This window comes from Antedon bifida, chromosome 1, assembly GCF_963402885.1.
Source record: "Antedon bifida chromosome 1, ecAntBifi1.1, whole genome shotgun sequence".
In the NCBI taxonomy this organism is placed as follows: Eukaryota; Metazoa; Echinodermata; class Crinoidea; order Comatulida; family Antedonidae; genus Antedon; species Antedon bifida.
In genome coordinates this window covers 6,774,269-6,792,761 of record NC_136226.1, presented here as the reverse complement: position 1 = coordinate 6,792,761, position 18,493 = coordinate 6,774,269, and the positions used below count along the sequence as shown (strand labels likewise).

Genomic DNA, 18,493 nt, shown 5'->3' with positions numbered 1-18,493 from the left:
TAATCATTTTGAATGTTGTTGTGTATTGTAGCCAGATACATGGGGCTTTTCATCTTGTGAAGGATGTCAAATGTGTGATTGTGGGGTAGCATCTGTCACTTCCGAGTGTAACATGGAAACTGGTGTATGTACTTGCTTACCTGGTGTTGGGGGTGAAAAATGTGACCAATGTTTGAGGGGTTTCTGGGATTATGGACCGGCAGGGTGTACAGGTAATTATAAGGTTTAAATATTTTGATTTAATTGTATTCTTCCTTCGACTCTTATTTTAACCGGTGGCTGTGCTGTAAAGTTTTTTTCTTGAACCTTTTAGTTTGCATCAACACACTTTTAGTCAAGTTATATTTTACTTATGTACAACTTGTATCTTAATTTAGTTAATCAAATAAACAAACAAATCAATATTAACAAACTTTAGGCCACAACCCTTCTAATAATGTCCAAATAATACATGGTGGTGGAGAGCTGCAGATGCTGCACCTACTGTACTGTATCATCTCTCTTTTCTCCACACTCCGTTCATCACACTGCTAAGCATTATTTTTAATTAACTTCTTTCTATGTTTCTGTTTAAAAAAATAAATAATTAAGCAAAAGCATTGTGAAAAGACTGTTTTTGTATTTTCTATTTCTTTCCAGTGTAATGTAATTGATTGAAATAACATATATTCAATAATTCATTGTTTGTTCAGAGAGATGTTGTTGTTGTTGTTGTTCACAGATGAGACTACTGTATATATTCATATGATCCTTTTCTTCATTTTAGAATGTTTTTGTCCAGACCTCCTCGAGTGTGATAAAACCACAGGTGAATGTATCTGTCCAGAAGGTGCTATAGGAGAGGACTGTGACACTTGTGAGGAGCGTTACACCCTGACCAAACGCGGATGTGTGGCGTGTGATACCTGTGTGCACATACTACTGGATGATATGGATAAAATGCTTCTAGATATCAATATGACAATACCAGGAGAGATTCCTCTTGGTCCAGCTGATCTTGACCGCTTGGACAGACTAAATGATACCTTGTGGAATGAACTTAAGGTAGGGCCAAGAAGAATACAACTGGCATGCCAGGATAGTGGCTCCTGTGTCCTGCTGATTCAATTTATTTATTTTAAAATGTTCAATTTTAAAGCATAATTTAACACTAAACTCAACATATAATACTACATAATACATACATATTTTACTGTTAAGCCTGCAGTAGCAATTTATTACAAACTTTTGTTTAGCAATGTTTGGAGAAGTTAGTGATTCCTGTCAGACTACAGGAGCCTGTCATTTTGGTTTCTGGTTGCAAAGCAGAATGGATTTATGCTGTATGGTAATTCTATGCTTTACACATACATATTAGTATATATAAATATTATGCATTTTTAACAATTGCAGCCTGGGGTAGCACAGGTGAGAGTAAACAACACATTATTGGAAGTTGAAATGGCAGAAGTAGACAAGTTATTGGAAGAAACTATTGAAAAAGCTGACAAAGTAGATAAACAGGTATTTTGCTGATTTGCTATTTTTATTTACATAATATTTTAACCAACTCTTCTATCATTTCTGTAATCTCTAAGCATCCATTTTTAAAAGTTGTATCTTTTTTATTTACAGGCTAAAAGGAACAAAAACGAAGCTGACATTTTTCTTCCTCTTGCAGAGGATGTAAAACAACGGGCAATCAATCTGGAAAAGTTTATCAACGATTCATACACTAACTTACATGGTACGACTAACTTGTTATGTTTCTGACATAAAGAACCCATTACCAGGGCCATAGCTACCAGTATGGTTGGTAAGGTTTCAACCTGACCACTTTTTCACAGAGGCCTTTGACAACCCTGTGGCCAGCACACAAATTGTTCTCTTTTTCTCTTGCGACAACCTTGCCACTTTATTTCTTGTGGCTACAGCACTGCTTGCTTTGGTTTTATCTATACCATAATGTTTCTGATATTGTTCTATGTAGGTATGATTGAAAAAAGTGAAAATAGAAACAACACAGATGTGCAAGATGGACTACATGATTTACAAGAAGCAAGACGAATAGTAAATGAACTTGAAGGCAGAAACTTTACAGAACTAGACCAAGCAGCCAGTAAAGAGCAGGTTGCTGCTGATCTGTGTAAGTGAGCTTTGTGATCTTCTGGTTGAACCAAACCCTCCCTTTGAAGAAGTGGCCTGTTAAGCTCTGTCTACACTATCAAACATGTGTCCATATATGAACATGATGATATATCACTACCATATTTGGGAATATCACTACCATATTTGGGCACATCACACTTTTTTTGTCAAACTAGTTTGATAGTGTAGACAGTGTTTTAACACACCTAACCCCTTTAAGAAATTCTTGGGTCAAAGATACTTCTCTATCCATAACAAACATAAACAATTTACTAATTTAAGATTCTGCAAAATATTAAAATGTCAGTGTTGAAAATGATATAAATGTTTGTAAAAATTCTTTGACAGTGTTGGACATTGTCAACAATTTGAACCAAGATGCCGATGCTTTCCTAATGCATTTAATGAACGTTTCATCACAGTTGGAAAATTCAGCGGATAAATTGGAAGATTTAATTAATCAGAGTAAGAATGCAAGTCAGCTTGTGGTTGACGCCAGAAAGCTGAATAATGAGAACGAAGTGTTGAGAGAAAATGGGCAGGTAAAGTGAAAACAGGTTGTGTACTGCTTAAAGCTTAGTCTACACTATGAAACTATAGTTTGACAAAAAAAGTGTGATGTGCCCAAATATGGTAATGATATGACATCATCATGTCCATATATGGGCACATCACATCACATTTTTTCACATAAAGTTTGTGTAGACAGAGCTTAAGTGTTATTATTTGAACAAGATATCGATTTCAATCCGCTTGTCTAGCCTGTATGGATCTAGGAAAGGGATGAAATTGGATGATAATTGCATCAATAAACATCTTGTGGGAGTGTAAATATATCGATAAAGATTGTCTTGATGGTCTCTTCACTTTTGGCTATCTTTAGAAAATGAGTGAATCAATGGGTGCATTGCGGTTTATAATTGATTATGCTTGTTTTTCTTTTTTTTAAGCTTGTGGTTAGAAAGTCTAATAGGCTGTTTGCTAATGGAACTGATAAGATAGAAAAATCTTGGGATTTACTAGCTCAAGCCAGATTATACCTTAATGATGCCAACGCCTCTAATGCAGAATTAGCCAGAGATTATACCAGACTAATTGGTGGTATCAGGCGGTTAGAACCATCTGTGGAACGTTTAGAAGCAGCGCTTGAAGGAAAGGAAGAACTTGTTTTTGAAGCAGAAGAACATGCTAAGAACTTGACCATGGATGCTGCCATTCTGGTGGATCTAGCCAAGACTGGCATAGAGTATGCAGAGCTAGCAGATAAAGCTGCCAGGGCTTACTCTGATATTATTGATGCCATTAACAATGCAAAGAAGTCTGCTAATGATTCTAAAACAGCTGCAGAAATTGCTCTGCAACAGGTAACAATGCCTTTGGTGGAATGTATATTTAATTTTGTAATTAAGTAATTAATTTATGAGCAAAGCATTTCAGAGCCTGTAATCATAATCTGTCTTTACATAGACATAACTTATCTAGTGAATAGAACTTTCACAAATGCTCTGTAATAAAAATAACAAGAAAAAAATGTATCTTATAGAGTAATGATCTGAATGCAGAAAAAGCACTAAAGAAAAGTAGAAAGCATTTGAAGAATGCCCAGGATGCAAAAGCAGAGATAACTGAAGGTAAACATGACTAGAAACCCTTGAATTGAGACTATAAATGAACTAGAGAATATACATGTACTGGGGGTGATTAAAATGTAGTTTAAAACCTCATTTTCTACCTGAAATGTACACCTCAAAAGTTACTCAATTTATTAATAAATATAAAAAATAGTTATAACATTTTGCATTTATTTCAGATCTTGTACCACAATTTGCTGGTCTCTCAGATAGTATACAAGAGTTAAAAGATAACATTTCAATGGTAGAATATCTGCTTAACATGATTAGAGATGAAATAAAGAACCTTCCTAAAGGTATATATACAAATATGACTAACATTATGTTTTACTGTTCCAGTCTGAAGACAGACATCAATATGTTAATTGTATCACTTTGAAGTTCATTACTAACCCATGTCGAGTTTAGTCACGTGGCCGAGGGCAGTAGCGCCGTAAAACCATAGTCTTATGGATAATGATTTAAAAATGGAGGTATATATCTGGCTTGTGTGCAGAACTCAGTGCATACTTCCAAAGAGAAGGGTTACCCTGGTGGTGCACTTGTCTTTCTTGTGATATATATTTTCGTACATAAGTTGGGGACCCCTCATGAAACGTCACAAAATAAACATGAATATTTATTAGTCATATCCAAAAAGGTGTGACTTAAGAATTGAGCTAACTACAATTCGCTAATACAAACTCTTTCCGTTGAGCCGTCTGTGTAGTCGAGTGGATTAGACTATGTACATGTTGATGTATAGGGTTCGAATCCCATGAGCAACTTCTTTTTACTTTATAGGGAGAGAGAGATTATTTAGAGCGTTAGGTGATATTTAAGAAGTAGTTTGGCTATCTTTCACAGAAGGGGTCCCCAACTTATGTACTAAAAAACAATCGCGTCCTTCTTAGCCCCTGTCAATATGGACACACAGGAAATGTAAAGGAAGAAGAAAGTTGTGGTATGTGTCGACTACATCTGTGCGCAATTCAGCCCATTAGGCCGCTAGTCGCAAGTTATTTCCCTACATTTACTTTTTACATTAAATTCAAGTAATCTAATAAGTGAAAAATATTTGTTAAAAATTATCTTTAATTTTCTCTTACATTTTAGTTGATTCAGAAGTTGCAAAGAAAGCATTAAATCTTTCCACTGAAGCAGAGAAGACCGCTGAAGATGTTAAACTAACCGTTGATGATATTAAAAGTGATATCATTGCCAATCAATTACTCCTTAAACACATTCAGGCGAACATTAACTCAAGCACTGATGTACTGGATGCTGTTGACAAAAAATGTATGTAAATATAAAGACCAATATATGGACATGATGATGTCATATCACTACCATATTTGGGCATATCACTACCATATTTGGGCACATCACACTTTTTTTGTCTTACTTGTTGTGAAAGTCAGATTTACCAAACTGACTAAGCTGAAAATCTGTTGACTTGATCAATCCAACGATTTATGTGATTGGATAGGATGCAATGGGATAAGAAAACCTTTGTTTCCTTGCTATAAGATTCAAGATTATTTATTTTTCCATTAACTGTAAATTTGCTTTTATCAATTGTCTTCTATGAGAAAATTGTTCAACATTTCACACACACAAGGCTATCTGCAACCTTAAACCCTATTAGTCAGGGCGATATGCCACAACAGACTTCCTAAACCAGGGGCGGATCCAGCATTATTAGGGTGGGGGGCTAAATATTTCATAAATGATAAAAATGATCAGGTTGCAGAAAAAAAAAAAGTCATTATTTTATTTGAAAGACATGGCTGTTAAATTTTAGGTGGGGTTACAGCCTGTTTAGCACCCCTGCCTAAATCCTCACCTGTAAATATTTTTTCCTGGATTCTAAATGCTTATGTTGGTGTTTGTTTTTTTTTCGCATATAGTGACCGATGTTGGAGGTTATAAGTCTACTATCAAAACACTTACACCCCAGGTAACAGACATAGCTGATACAATCGACCAATCAAAAAAGAATATCTCGTTGGATATTAACGCTATTAAGGAGAAAGTTCAAGCAGCACGCAGTGCAGCTTATCGGGTAGGTAAAATCACAAAAAAAAAATTTGTAAATATTCATTATGTAATGAAGAGTTGCGCTATAAAGCCTTGTCTACACTATCAAACTTTATATGACAGAATATATAGATGATGACATGATGATGTCGTCACTACCATATTTGGGCATATGGTTGCCATATATGGGCACATCACACTAGTGTAGACAGAGCTTAATATACAGATGCTATTTTGTATTTTTTTCAGATTCGTCTTGCCATGCAATTCAGTGACGCCACTTCATACACCAAGATTCGTCCCTCTAGTGACATGGCAAAGCCTTCAACTGTGTCTAAATTGTCTTTTTATTTGAAACTTAATACTACAATTAACATTGCTGATGGATTGCTGTTTTTCATTGGTGGTCCAACTAAGCAGGTTGGTTATTAAAGAAAGGACTAATGTAAATTTTACATGATATGCATATTACATCTGTACAAAATCTTTCTTTTAAAGTTTATTTTATTAATTTTTTTTTACATTTGAACATAGTTGGGTCATGTAGTTGGTAATGCTATACTGTGTATATCCTATTTCACATACATGTTTAATAGACCAAATTCAACACAAGGCATATACATGTACTTATACAGTAGGATAGCAAACGCCTATTTTAGCATACACACTTGCCTTTCCACAGATAACTTGTCTTATCGATAAGTTGAAAAAATAAATTTTAAGCTTGTGTTTAGTTGTCAATCATAGATTAAACAATTAAATTGATTGATTTGCAGAAAATGTTTACCTTATAAGGTTATAAGTAAATAAAGTGTAAGGCCCTTATATAAACTAACCATATATGCCTGTATTACGGTTATTTACAAAATTTATAAATAATTATACTTGGCACCGGCAAATCAAAATCGGACGTAAATGTTGTTGTGGTTATTTGCCAATTGATATGCGCGTACCCATATGAAAACAAAATGATTTGATTTGCTGGTGCCAGACCGGAACTATGCCGGAACAGAACAGAACATCTGAAATACTCTTAAAACATAGTATATCAGTTTTTCTCAATACTGATATTATATTGTTTCTTTTATGTAGGATAATTTCCTGGCAGCAGAACTGGAAAATAGAAAACTGAAGATAACTTACCGCTTGGCTAGCAGTGATAGCCCTTCAGTTGTACTTTCTACATTTGATGTGCGTGAAGATAAGTGGTCCGAAGTTTCTATAAAAAGGTATGTGATTTGTTTATATGTAAACAGAGTTATATAGTAAATGTTCAGTTATGTTTGTGATGACAATAGAGAATTATTTTACCTTACAATCTTGGTAAATAAATTTAATTTTAAACAGAGTTGGCAATGGTGTTACTGGTTCTGTGGAAGGTGTTGGCTCTTTCAATGGTACATTCCATGACAGAACTACTGTTTTAACTTTAGCCAAGGACGGAGTAGTCTACATTGGCGGTGCTCCCACCACCTATGCAGGGGTAAATATTATACAGAAAAATGGAAGAAAGTATTTGCAAATCACACTTTGTGACATGTTATATATATCCCTAAATCAGCTTAAACTGGATTAACCATCCTCATAAAATATTGTTAAAATAAAAATTTTGTTGATTTTCATTTTTGCTTAAATAACTAATTAAATTAATTTGTTTACAGATTCCTGATATATTGACTCGAAAGTCTTTTCAAGGATCTCTTGAAAATATTTATTATAATAATGAGTATATTCCATTTTGGAATTATGAGGAGGCCAGTAATATCCAGCCCACATATACCAAAGACGTGTAAGAGTTGCTATTATTTTATAAATTGTCGATATATATAATATGTAGAAAAAAAACATTTTCAATACTGCATAAAATGGATTATATTTACATAATGTTATACAAATAGGAGAAAGACCTGCCCCAGAGCGGGTACCCTCCCAGATTGACATTCCATTATTTCTCCTAACCCTTACCTTTCCGTTGGTGGTTCAAATAGTTTGAGATTCTCAGTAATATTCTGGTAATTTTTTCACGAAAATTTGTATAAGAAACAAACATTGGGTATTTATACTTTTTGGTCAATGATTCACATTGAAATTTTTCTAACATATTTACATTGCAAAACAATTATATATATTTGGTTTTTTATAATATAGTATTAAAATGATATTTATTTAAATTTTACACCTACTGTAGTGTTAATTATGTCAACGAAATCCCAAAAAATCTAGGCGCTTAGCTAGGCTAGAAAGGCAGCGATACCATGACTACGAAACTTTGCCAGGCCATTGAAACTGATCTAGTTCTGATTTGTTTCCATTAAATATTCACATCATACAAACGATCTAAAGCTAATTAAAATGCTTTTTGGCCTAAACTAGAATGTATATCTCCCAAAAAACTTGCGCAAAACGAGAGTGCAATATGTCAATGTTTGTTATTGTTAACAAAATAGGCGGCGCTTTTGGATTTTAATGTTCAGTGAACCACAGTAATGATTTTTGTATTCGTACGCGTATGCAAAAAATATATGAAAAAACGACCTTTCAATAGTGCATACTATTGCACGCCATGTGACCCACAATCGTTCAATCAAATGACAGGAATTTATTGAGGTGTTATAATATAAAGTAATAAAGTACAACAATTGTCTCAAATACATTGTAAATGTAATACTTTTTACACTAGGTCTGAAATGGCAAAAGATGAAGAATATAAAGCATCTAAAGGTAAAGCAACATTTACTGGAAAGTCGTTTGCACAGTTTGAGAAAATAAAACTAAGCTTCAAAAAATCATATAGAGTGGAAATAACTTTTAAAAGCAATTCTCTCAATGGACTCTTATTTTACATTGGTGATCATAACATGTTTTATGCTGTTAGCCTTAGAGAAGGCTATATTATTCTGCAGTTGAACAGTGGAACAAGCGGTTATGTAGAAGTAGTCAGCACATCCAAGCACAACACAGGCATTTCTACATTTATAGAAACTGTAGTATATAATAATATTGCAAAACTTATAATTGGGTAAGTAGAAATTGATATGTTTGTATTATTTTCCCTTTTGATAATCATAAAAAATAGACTTGCTATTTTGCTACATTTCGGCTACTAGTATCGGTAGCCTGGTTTACTCAAGTGACGTGTTGTCATCACTCATCAGAGGCCGTGTAATTCCTTTCTTCCACCGACAAATAGTAATACACCATGCTCTCCTGTGAGCATTTGCAAAGCTGTTAAGGGGTCGCATTGTCCGGTCTTCCGACGACAAAGATAGGAATACACCGCGCTATGTGAACATAAAAATAGGACACTTATTTTTTATCATGTGACCCACAATCATCCAATCAAATGACAGGAATCTATAGGTATCTATTTAGGTGTTATATAATACATATTATAACATACTTTCATTTGATGGGACAATTGTAGGTCATGATTTAATAATGAATGTGATGTAGCCCACTTCAGCGTGCCTTGTCATTATGTAAATCGAATACAGTAATTTCGTTTTCGTTCACTAGGCTGTTGTTGATCACATTCGATCAACCTTTTACTTGAGCGGCGTTTACAATTGTGGCATCTACATTATGTTTTATATACGTGATTTGGTGAAAGATAAAATTTTCACCTCATGGAATTATTTGTAACATTTCAATCATATAAACATTCATTATTTGTATATTATTTCATCTGAACTTATACACTGGATCTTCCGGAATTTACATACTGTAGTTTTTTTTATTTATCTTTTATTCATTTACAACTTTTTGTTGTGGTTTTTGTAGTGGGATTGAAAACAGACAGTCATATACCTCATCTTCAGAAGAAGTAGAACTGCCATTTTATGTAGGAGGAGTGCATTCCCAAGAAGATGTGTCACAATCGTAAATTTCTTTTTTGGTTTTAGTTCGATTGGAAATGAATGATGATTTGTATAAGAAGCTGTACTCTATATTATTGTAAAAATTAATGTTAAATTGATTTTTATGTATATTAGTATTTGTAACTTTCAATTTGTTATACCTGCTCTGAATAAGGGGATATGTATTTAAATTTGTATTATATATCTATAGGAATGTGACTACGCAAGGTTTTATTGGGTGTATACAAAATGTTTATGTCGGTGGTTCAACAAGGGTATTTTCAGAAGGTGTAGTCAAGTATTCTGGTCTTACTCTTGGCTGCATACCTGAGCAGGTAAGAAGAAAAGTAATATATAACTCTGATATATATAAATTAAAAGGCAATTAAATGAAACAGATTTGTAGTGATTTAACAACTGACGATACATGTGTGTATCTATAAATATTATTAAAAAATAGAAAATTAAATCAATTTTGTTTTCAATATTCATTTTCAGCCTATTGGTCTGATAGGTTTTCCTAAAGCAGGCTATGTGAAAATGCCTATAACTATAGATGTAGAATTTACACTATTGCTGTCATTCAGAACGGTAAAAACTAGTGGAACACTCTTTACTATGGTTCCCAATGAAGTAAGTACAGTATCTGAAATGTTTTGCCTTCTACTAACACCAAATAAAATAATATGCCATTTTTTAGGTAGGCCTACAGTATGTTCAGAAGATGTACCAAAGATGGACATCATGGATTTTTCATTGATGGGAGTTTTATTATCAACTGACTATAAATGAAAAAAATGTAGATATATTAACTGAAAATATTAAATTCTTGATGGTAAAACGTTTTGAAAATATTTATACAGATCACATCTCTGGCAATTAGGATAGTAGATAGTAATATTGTGGTTGAAAGTTCTATTGAAGCAGATTGGAGATCAGCTCAACAAAATGTTAGCGATGGAAATTGGCATTTTATTCGACTTGAGAAAACTGCTAGAAAGTATGTAAATAATTTTGATTTTACCAAAATTATTTTCCCCTTGTACGACTATAAAACATTCATTATTTGTTTTTTAACGCACCTACTTTTAACGAGAGTCTTGGCCTAGCCTCGCCTTGTGTGTTCTGGTTGCTCACTGTGTTACACAACAATAATATGCACCCTGATATCTGAGTTTAATAGTATGTCTATTGAACATCATGTGACCAACAAACTTCCAATCAAATGACAAGAATCCATTTAGGTGTGTTGTCATTTGAAATAATAGATAGCTCCCACACCCCGCATTCCTTCCTGTAATTTTTAAGATACCATATTGTTTTGGGAACTGAGCCTATAGTATGATGTTACTTGGTAAACAACTTTTTTTGTTTTTTTTTTCAAGATTGGATCTTTTCTTAGACGATGATAACTTTGGCAGAGTAGACAAAGCAAACAATTGGATAATTGATGTTGCTGAATATGCTTATATTGGTGGTGGGCCTGGTAACAGTGAACCATTCATTGGCTGCATATCAGATTTTGTAATCAACAACCAGTATGTTTAATTGTATTATAGTGTTGATTTTAATCAATAAATTGAATACAGTGTCAGCTTGTTTCATACTCTCTGTGTAGCAACACTTTGATAAAAATTGGAAGTTGTTGCAACTACGTTGAACTTGGCACACTCAACCTTCAGATTACAACTTAGGTTCGCATCCCATCCACTTGATAGTGTTTTATGTGGACTGTAGTAAGTATGGTTCTTAGTTGAATAAAATAAAACAACTTTGTTACAAATTATTATTATTATTTGTTTCAGAGTACAGGACTTTGTTAATGAAGTTGAGGAGGAAAATGTAGAACATAGAATCTGTCCATTTACTTGGGGATCAGCAAACGCCATTCCACCAGAGAAGCTAGAGGAAGTGGTTGATACTACTTCAACTGCAGCGCCGGAGACATGTGCCCTACTTCCACCTAGTGGTGAGGGCACAACAGATGAAGGGATTCAGTTTGGTGATGAGGAAAACAGCCGCATTGAGCTCAATGATATTTCGGTTTTTAAAAATGGACTAAGTAGAAGGTTTAAATATTTTTGTGGCTTATTTAAAACAAAATTAAATAAAGTTTTGCATACCAACTAACATGTTTTGCAATTTTCAATATCTTTTCACTACACTTCCACTTCCACAACGCCAAGCACATAGGGTGTTACATGCGTTTTGTATCTGGTTTTGTAAATCTAGTCGCTGAGCGATTTTTGTGTTTTAATGATTATTATTATGGTATTATGATTATATTATTCAGTCCTATTTTTTTTAATTGCCCCACGTGGGATGAATAAAGAATTTGACTTTGTGTCAAGGTGGGTGGTGAAGCACATTTTATAGTATAAAAGTTAAATACATACTATCAAAACAGTACATACATGATCTACAGTAGGTCTATGTTAATACTGTATGTGCGCATGCAATGAATCTAAATTTTACATATTATTTCCTGATTCAGTGGTTCTATAAAGATGGCTATAAAGACAACACAGGAGACAGGTATTCTGTATTATGCAAACAGTACAAAGAGGGACTTCCTAAGTGTATATCTAGCTAATGGCAAGGTTGTATTCAGCTTTGACTGTGGGGAAGGACCAATAGTCATTATTAACCCCACATATGTGAGTGATGGAAACTGGCACAAGGTTTGTTACATTTTATTTTATATATGTCATGTACAATACAAAATATATAAATGTAGGCAGGATTTCTAGAAAGAGGTCATCAGTCGATATCATCTTAGTCTCTGTCTACACTATTAAATTAGTTTGACAAAAAAGGGTGTGATGTGCCCAACTATGGTAGTGATATGACATCATCATATCCATATATGGGCACATCACATTTTTTTGTCACATAAAATGTGATAGTGTAGACAGAGCTTTACTCCTTAAGACTGAGTTGGCAATCATTTGACATGATTTTAGAATACTCATTCCTATGTTTCCAAGTTTGGTTATAATTGTTTGATAAAGGAAAACTTTGCACTAGCAATGGTCCCACATGCAGTTAAACATGCAAAGAAAATCACTTGCTTAATGGTAGTTTAATTCCAGTTTTCTTAACAAAACAATGCAGTAGGTAAAATTGAAGTCTAGTCTACTTGAAAACTTTAGATTGCAAACTTGAGCAGTTTGGTAAGAAAGTTTTCCAAATTTTGCTAGTGTAAATTTTACAAACTACAATAGTTTTCAGAGATTTGTTGACTCAATGAATCAAATAACTTTGGGTGCTTTGCAGTCATGTGATCCAAGACAAAATGGCAGCCTTCAGTAACTAGTCTAGACAGGATTCACACATTTCTGCAAACAGAGGCAAACTCAGAGTTTGCAAACAAAAGTTTGGTAACGTTTGCTAGTGTAGACAAGGCGAAGTTTACCAATTATGCTTAATTTATTATGATTCTATTCTATATAGATTGACGCTTATAGAAAGTCTATGGTTGGAACCCTGACAGTTGATGATAGTTCGTTTTCTGGTACAAATGGTACCGCAAAAGACATCAACAAGATTTTAGCACCACAGTATGTCGGAGGAATTTTACAGCAAAGTATTAAATATGTGCCAGTAAGTTAAACATACTACACTTTACACACCTTTAGTTATTCCAAATTTACTTTTTGTAGGTCAAGTATTTTGTTTGATCTTTGAGGATGTTTTCTTGCACCATTTAAATCCATATCTAATTTTGTTTGTATTATAATTATGAAAGTACTTTATGAATTAAATTAGGAATGTTGGTCTGTGCATGACCTCATGGGATTGTGCGGTACTTCTATCTATCAAGGAGCCTGCTGCTAAAGCTTGTTACGATTGTGTCAATTTTTTAATACAACATATATTTTTGTGTTGAATGTTTGGACAATAATTTTGTTTCTGTGCTGAAATTGATTGTTAATACACTCTGTCCTGCATTCTGTTTTTTTTTCTGTATTGAAATTCATATTATTCTATCATTATATTTTATAGCTTTCATCTCAAGTGTCATTTGTTGGATGTATCAAAGACTTCTCAATAACACCCAATAAGAAAACCCCTGTCACACTTGCTGACCAAGATCCCCAAAGAGTGGGTGTTAGTGCTTGCAGAGGACCCTCTGAACAGGGTGTTTTCATACACGATGGATATGTGATACTTGGTAAACAAATTATATCATTCTAAAGTTTTGAAAAGAACTGTTGAGTTTCTCATTTTCTCAGAGAAACTCAACAGTTCTTTTCAGAACTAATACACATGGTTTACCGCAAACTTTATATCAACATTTGATTTCGCCATGCAAACATTCTAAAGTTTATCATCATTGTAATGCCCAATACATCTGATGGATAAATTATGCTTAATTCATTTACATATATATTTTACATATAACTATATGTTTTTATTTATTTCTTTTATTTTAAACATCTTTCAAAGAGGGTAACCCTTCCAGTTCCTTCTCAGTGGGTTAACTGATATTCAGGGACCCTCTTCAATAAAATCAAAATACATACATTATTATTAGTCTTAAGCATAACTGATATAATGTCTAATCTATAGTAGCTAAAGTGATATAATAATCTAGAATAATATAATAGAATATCAAACTATATAATTAAAAAAGAAAATTGCATTTTTTTTTGCAAAGTTTTACCCTTCACAGAAGATGGCACTACATTCATATTATCTGTGTTTTGCATTCTTAGATCAAAATGTGAATGTAGGTAAAAATTTTGAAGCTGCATTTCAAATGAAACCCAGAGTGACAGAGGGTGTGTTACTGTCAGTACGTACAGGTGATAAATTCTTGGTGGTGGAGATGATTGGAGGTGACGTTTATGTACGGGCTAGCAATAGCCAAGAACCATTTGAGACATCAACTAATTCACTAGGAACAATACTATGCGACGGCCAGTGGCATAGTGTTAAAGGTAGGCAAGAATTAAATTGTTACAGGTTTGAAAATTATAGGTGTGCTACAAATTGCACTCCTCAATACATTTAGGGATGCTGTAGGTGTGCTGTTTGTATTTTGGTGTGTAAAAGTTTACCAAATTTAAGCGTGTTATAAATCGCACTCCAGGAGTGTGTTAGGTGAGTGATGGCACTCACTCGCCTTAAAAGACCAGGCCTGTTGTTAATGAATGATGAATATTCATGATTAGTAAACATGATTAAAAAACTGCACTCATTTTCATAATGGCTGAGGTGGTATATTTTTTATTTCAGGATCTCATGACAAAGTTTGAAGGCCACCCTAGGCATCTATCTTATTTTAATGGATTTTTGTATTTCTTTACTGGCCTAACATGTGAATTTCCTATATTTTTAGTGGAGAAAACCAAACATGTGATTGATTTGACTGTAGATGGTGTTGTAACTAGTGTCAATCTAAAGAACGCAAAGAGTATTAAGACTGATGATGCACTTTATATTGGTGGTATTCCAGGTAGTGTTATGTTTTATTTCTATTTTGTGAAATATCTGTATACAGGTGCACTTTATATTGGTGGTATTCCAGGTAGTGTTATGTTTTATTTCTATTTTGTGAAATATCTGTATACAGGTGCACTTTATATTGGTGGTATTCCAGGTAGTGTTATGTTTTATTTCTATTTTGTGAAATATCTGTATACAGGTGCACTTTATATTGGTGGTATTGTTAAGTTTTATTTCTATTTTGTGAAAAATCTGTATACAGGTGCACTTTATATTGGTGGTATTCCAGGTAGTGTTGTTTTATTTCTATTTTGTGAAATATCTGTATACAGGTGCACTTTATATTGGTGGTATTCCAGGTATTGTTAAATTTCTGTATCTGTTTACAGGTGCACTTTTTTAAAACTATATAATTTCAACCTTTTATCTGTAATTTTAAACTTTGATATTTGTTTTAGATACCGAGCCTGGTGATCATATAAACAGTGCTAAGCCTTTTGTTGGTTGTTTGAGAGACATCACCATTAAAGGAGATTTGATTGAAATGGATGGAAAGGAAACCTCTGGAACTGTCTCACTAAAATTCTGTCCACTTGATTAAATCAATAGTGATATTAATATTAGTGCATTCATATACTATGGTTAGATACATTAGGCTTATGCTACATTTCTATTCAATTTTACAGTATAATACTCCTAAAGTTAAAACTAAAATCAGAAAGATTTGCTTACACTACACTGAAAACTAGAAAGTTAAGACTTCGATCAGAAAGATCTAAAGTTTGATCACACTACACTGAAAACCAGAATTGCCTTAAAACTGTATATTTTGATGTAGCCCTGACATGGTTAATAGTAAGATGCTTCACATAACTCGATAGAAATTTTGTTTGCAGTGTATTAAATTTGAAAACCTCTAACTACTGTTATCTGCATGTTTCATATATACATTATCTTAATCCTTGCTATTGTCATATTCATAATTTCTGACTTATCCCAGATAAAATTCTTCATCTACCAATCGGTATAAAAGTTTAATTGACTGGCACTCTTCTTGTGACCATTTTTTTTTTTTATTTCAATATACTTTTTACCATAAAAGAAAGCTGTGTTTAGTTCAATTTTTTTTTTTTATGAATTTTCATTTTGTGTTATTTCTGTGTTATCTTGCTATAATACGATTATTTAAAAACCCTATTTAGTCCTTGGTATATAAATACAAGCTTTAGGATGGTAGTATATAACATGTATGTGATTTTAGTTTTGTATCTTTAAAATATTGATACTGTATTATACTCTGTTAAACTATTTTTATTCTATGTACTGTAATGAAACAACATTGTAATGTTTTTTTTTTAAATCTATATCAAACAAAATAATACCAAATGAAGGAATTAAAAGGGCAAACACTACGAGCTACTAAGCAGTCAGCGTAACAAGCTGAGAGAAACCTGGAAATATTTTGGTTTTCATAAATACCGTATCCACTGCAGAGTTTTGTCCAATCAGACCAACACATGATGTTGTAATGTAAAACAGCAACGGTCTAGAAAAACTCCCAGATAACATTGCAATAAGCTGCGATAGTTATCAAGTTCAAAAAGAAATTGGTGGGCATATGAAAGCTAGCGCAAAACGGTTAACCTCAACAATCAAGGTGGTATCCGAGACTTATGATAATGATGTATTCTTGGAAAGATAAACCGGTTTTAATAGTACACAATGTTTCTTTCAATTAGAAAAAAAAAAGAAAGAAGAAACTTATTTAAATCTATAGTAATTGTATCATTTTTATTTCAACTCAATTCAACAATAAAACCAAATAATGATTTGAATACTCTGCCACTTCAATTTTGCTAGGATTATCATGCAAACAAATTCAATCAAGTACCGTAATAAGAGTTCATTTCTGATAACATACAGTGTATTTATTATGTCTTCCTGAGGTTTTTACCTTGTAGCGTAGAATGTAGATGAAAACTCTGATAAACAATCCATTGTGCATTTACTTCAATAAATTTAATTAGTTATTCTCTAAAATTGTGCGGTAATCTATTCTTTGTAGTCTGGGTATGCTTGTTTTCTGCCGTCAAATTGTATTGTGCCAGCTCCTAAAAACTGCAAAAAAAAACAAATGTTTTTAATACATTACATGGTATTTTGTTGGAGATGTGTTTTACTTTTAGTTAGCACAAATTTGTATTGGACACTTGGAAAGGAAGGCAGTGTTGTCGTGGTAACCTGTATACAGTATTGGGGTCAGTGGCAAGAATATGAAGTTCTACCACTCTATGTAAAGGTAATTAAATCAAAATAGTAACTGAATATAATAATTTTAAATTTTTTGTATTCATATGTGGATACCTTTATATTCTGATCTGCTTTGATCTTAGTCCATGGATGTGGATTGTTCTTCCTGTCCCAACTGTAAAATAATTAATAAACTTTAAGGGAAATTTCAAAGGACAAATATTGTGAAATATTGGTGAAAAGGAAGAAATAACTTGCCTGGCATCGGGACTTTTGATTGCGAGTCTAGCTACATAAAATGCTGCCAATACAGCTCCTGCACCAACAGATATAAAGAGAGGAACCAACTAGAAAAGATAAAAATTAAAATAAAATGTTATAATATAAAATAAATTTTATTAAAATACAGTACTGTAACTCAAAAACTTGAACATTCTGTAAAAAAACCAAGATCATTTCATTATATTCCTGAATAAGAGGCTTCTAGGCCTAGTAGTAATCAAAAACATGTATGGCTAGATTCAGTGAATGCTTAGCTGCTAATACTAATAGAAACTACTCCCTCTAGGCCTAGTAGTACTCTATTCTAGCCTGCTAACTGTACTGTATATATAATAATATGATGTATTTCCTGGCAAGTTTATCATTCATCATAAATAATTGATTTGTTTATGTAGGGCCTAGTAAGAAAAGTATTTACATATTACAATGCTATGCTAGTAAGTCCTAAACCCTAGGTAGTTATTAGGCCTAGAAAATAGAGGGCGCCAGTCTAGGCCTACTATAGTAGCTAGGGAGGCTACACTCCGCACTAGGCTAAGCCTAGCTAGAGGCCCTATAATACAGCTAGGCCTAGATAGGGGCTCTGTTCATGTGGTGAATAGTACCATTTTGTCAACAATTAATTTATTATAAGATAATTATATAACCAGTATATAGTTACCGAATAATGGTGCCTTAGACTTTTTAGTGATAATCCTTGCATAAACGGCATAATTGTGGATTAATAATTGCAACTTCTTCCGACAACGTTCGCTTAACAATTTTTAATGGCTTCGGAGTTGAGGTCACGTTAGTCAACAAGAATATTTTAATTAAATTCACTTGATTATACCTTATATATTCAATTCAAGCGGAAATGTCGGCAGACTTTTCAGC

At 33.2% G+C, this 18,493-nt stretch overlaps 2 protein-coding genes across 2 annotated transcripts in view; one reads left to right on the top strand and one right to left on the bottom strand.

The window, feature by feature from the left end:
- LOC144839798 (laminin-like protein epi-1) overlaps positions 1-16,206 on the top strand; it is a 66,167-nt gene extending 49,961 nt beyond the window's left edge. The window contains exons 43-70 of the mRNA XM_078695300.1: positions 32-212; positions 767-1,044; positions 1,393-1,503; positions 1,615-1,726; positions 1,970-2,125; positions 2,476-2,669; positions 3,078-3,491; positions 3,671-3,758; positions 3,938-4,054; positions 4,854-5,036; positions 5,648-5,802; positions 6,027-6,197; positions 6,870-7,006; positions 7,125-7,260; positions 7,439-7,566; positions 8,458-8,796; positions 9,558-9,656; positions 9,846-9,969; positions 10,133-10,267; positions 10,498-10,634; positions 11,020-11,172; positions 11,440-11,703; positions 12,129-12,315; positions 13,088-13,237; positions 13,640-13,808; positions 14,353-14,577; positions 14,979-15,095; positions 15,544-16,206. Of these exons, the coding sequence (XP_078551426.1) occupies positions 32-212; positions 767-1,044; positions 1,393-1,503; positions 1,615-1,726; positions 1,970-2,125; positions 2,476-2,669; positions 3,078-3,491; positions 3,671-3,758; positions 3,938-4,054; positions 4,854-5,036; positions 5,648-5,802; positions 6,027-6,197; positions 6,870-7,006; positions 7,125-7,260; positions 7,439-7,566; positions 8,458-8,796; positions 9,558-9,656; positions 9,846-9,969; positions 10,133-10,267; positions 10,498-10,634; positions 11,020-11,172; positions 11,440-11,703; positions 12,129-12,315; positions 13,088-13,237; positions 13,640-13,808; positions 14,353-14,577; positions 14,979-15,095; positions 15,544-15,686 (4,803 nt within the window). The 3' untranslated portion in view covers positions 15,687-16,206. The remainder of the gene's footprint in view (positions 1-31; positions 213-766; positions 1,045-1,392; positions 1,504-1,614; positions 1,727-1,969; positions 2,126-2,475; positions 2,670-3,077; positions 3,492-3,670; positions 3,759-3,937; positions 4,055-4,853; positions 5,037-5,647; positions 5,803-6,026; positions 6,198-6,869; positions 7,007-7,124; positions 7,261-7,438; positions 7,567-8,457; positions 8,797-9,557; positions 9,657-9,845; positions 9,970-10,132; positions 10,268-10,497; positions 10,635-11,019; positions 11,173-11,439; positions 11,704-12,128; positions 12,316-13,087; positions 13,238-13,639; positions 13,809-14,352; positions 14,578-14,978; positions 15,096-15,543) is intronic.
- A 640-nt stretch (positions 16,207-16,846) lies between these two features.
- On the bottom strand, positions 16,847-18,416 carry LOC144839890 (cytochrome c oxidase subunit NDUFA4-like). Its single transcript, XM_078695467.1, has 4 exons — positions 18,279-18,416; positions 17,594-17,682; positions 17,450-17,510; positions 16,847-17,203 (listed from the first exon to the last, which is right to left on the bottom strand). The coding sequence occupies exons 1-4, from the start codon at positions 18,327-18,329 to the stop codon at positions 17,138-17,140; spliced, it is 267 nt and encodes an 88-aa protein (XP_078551593.1). The 5' UTR covers positions 18,330-18,416; the 3' UTR covers positions 16,847-17,137.
- Between the last annotated feature and the right edge of the window lie 77 nt (positions 18,417-18,493).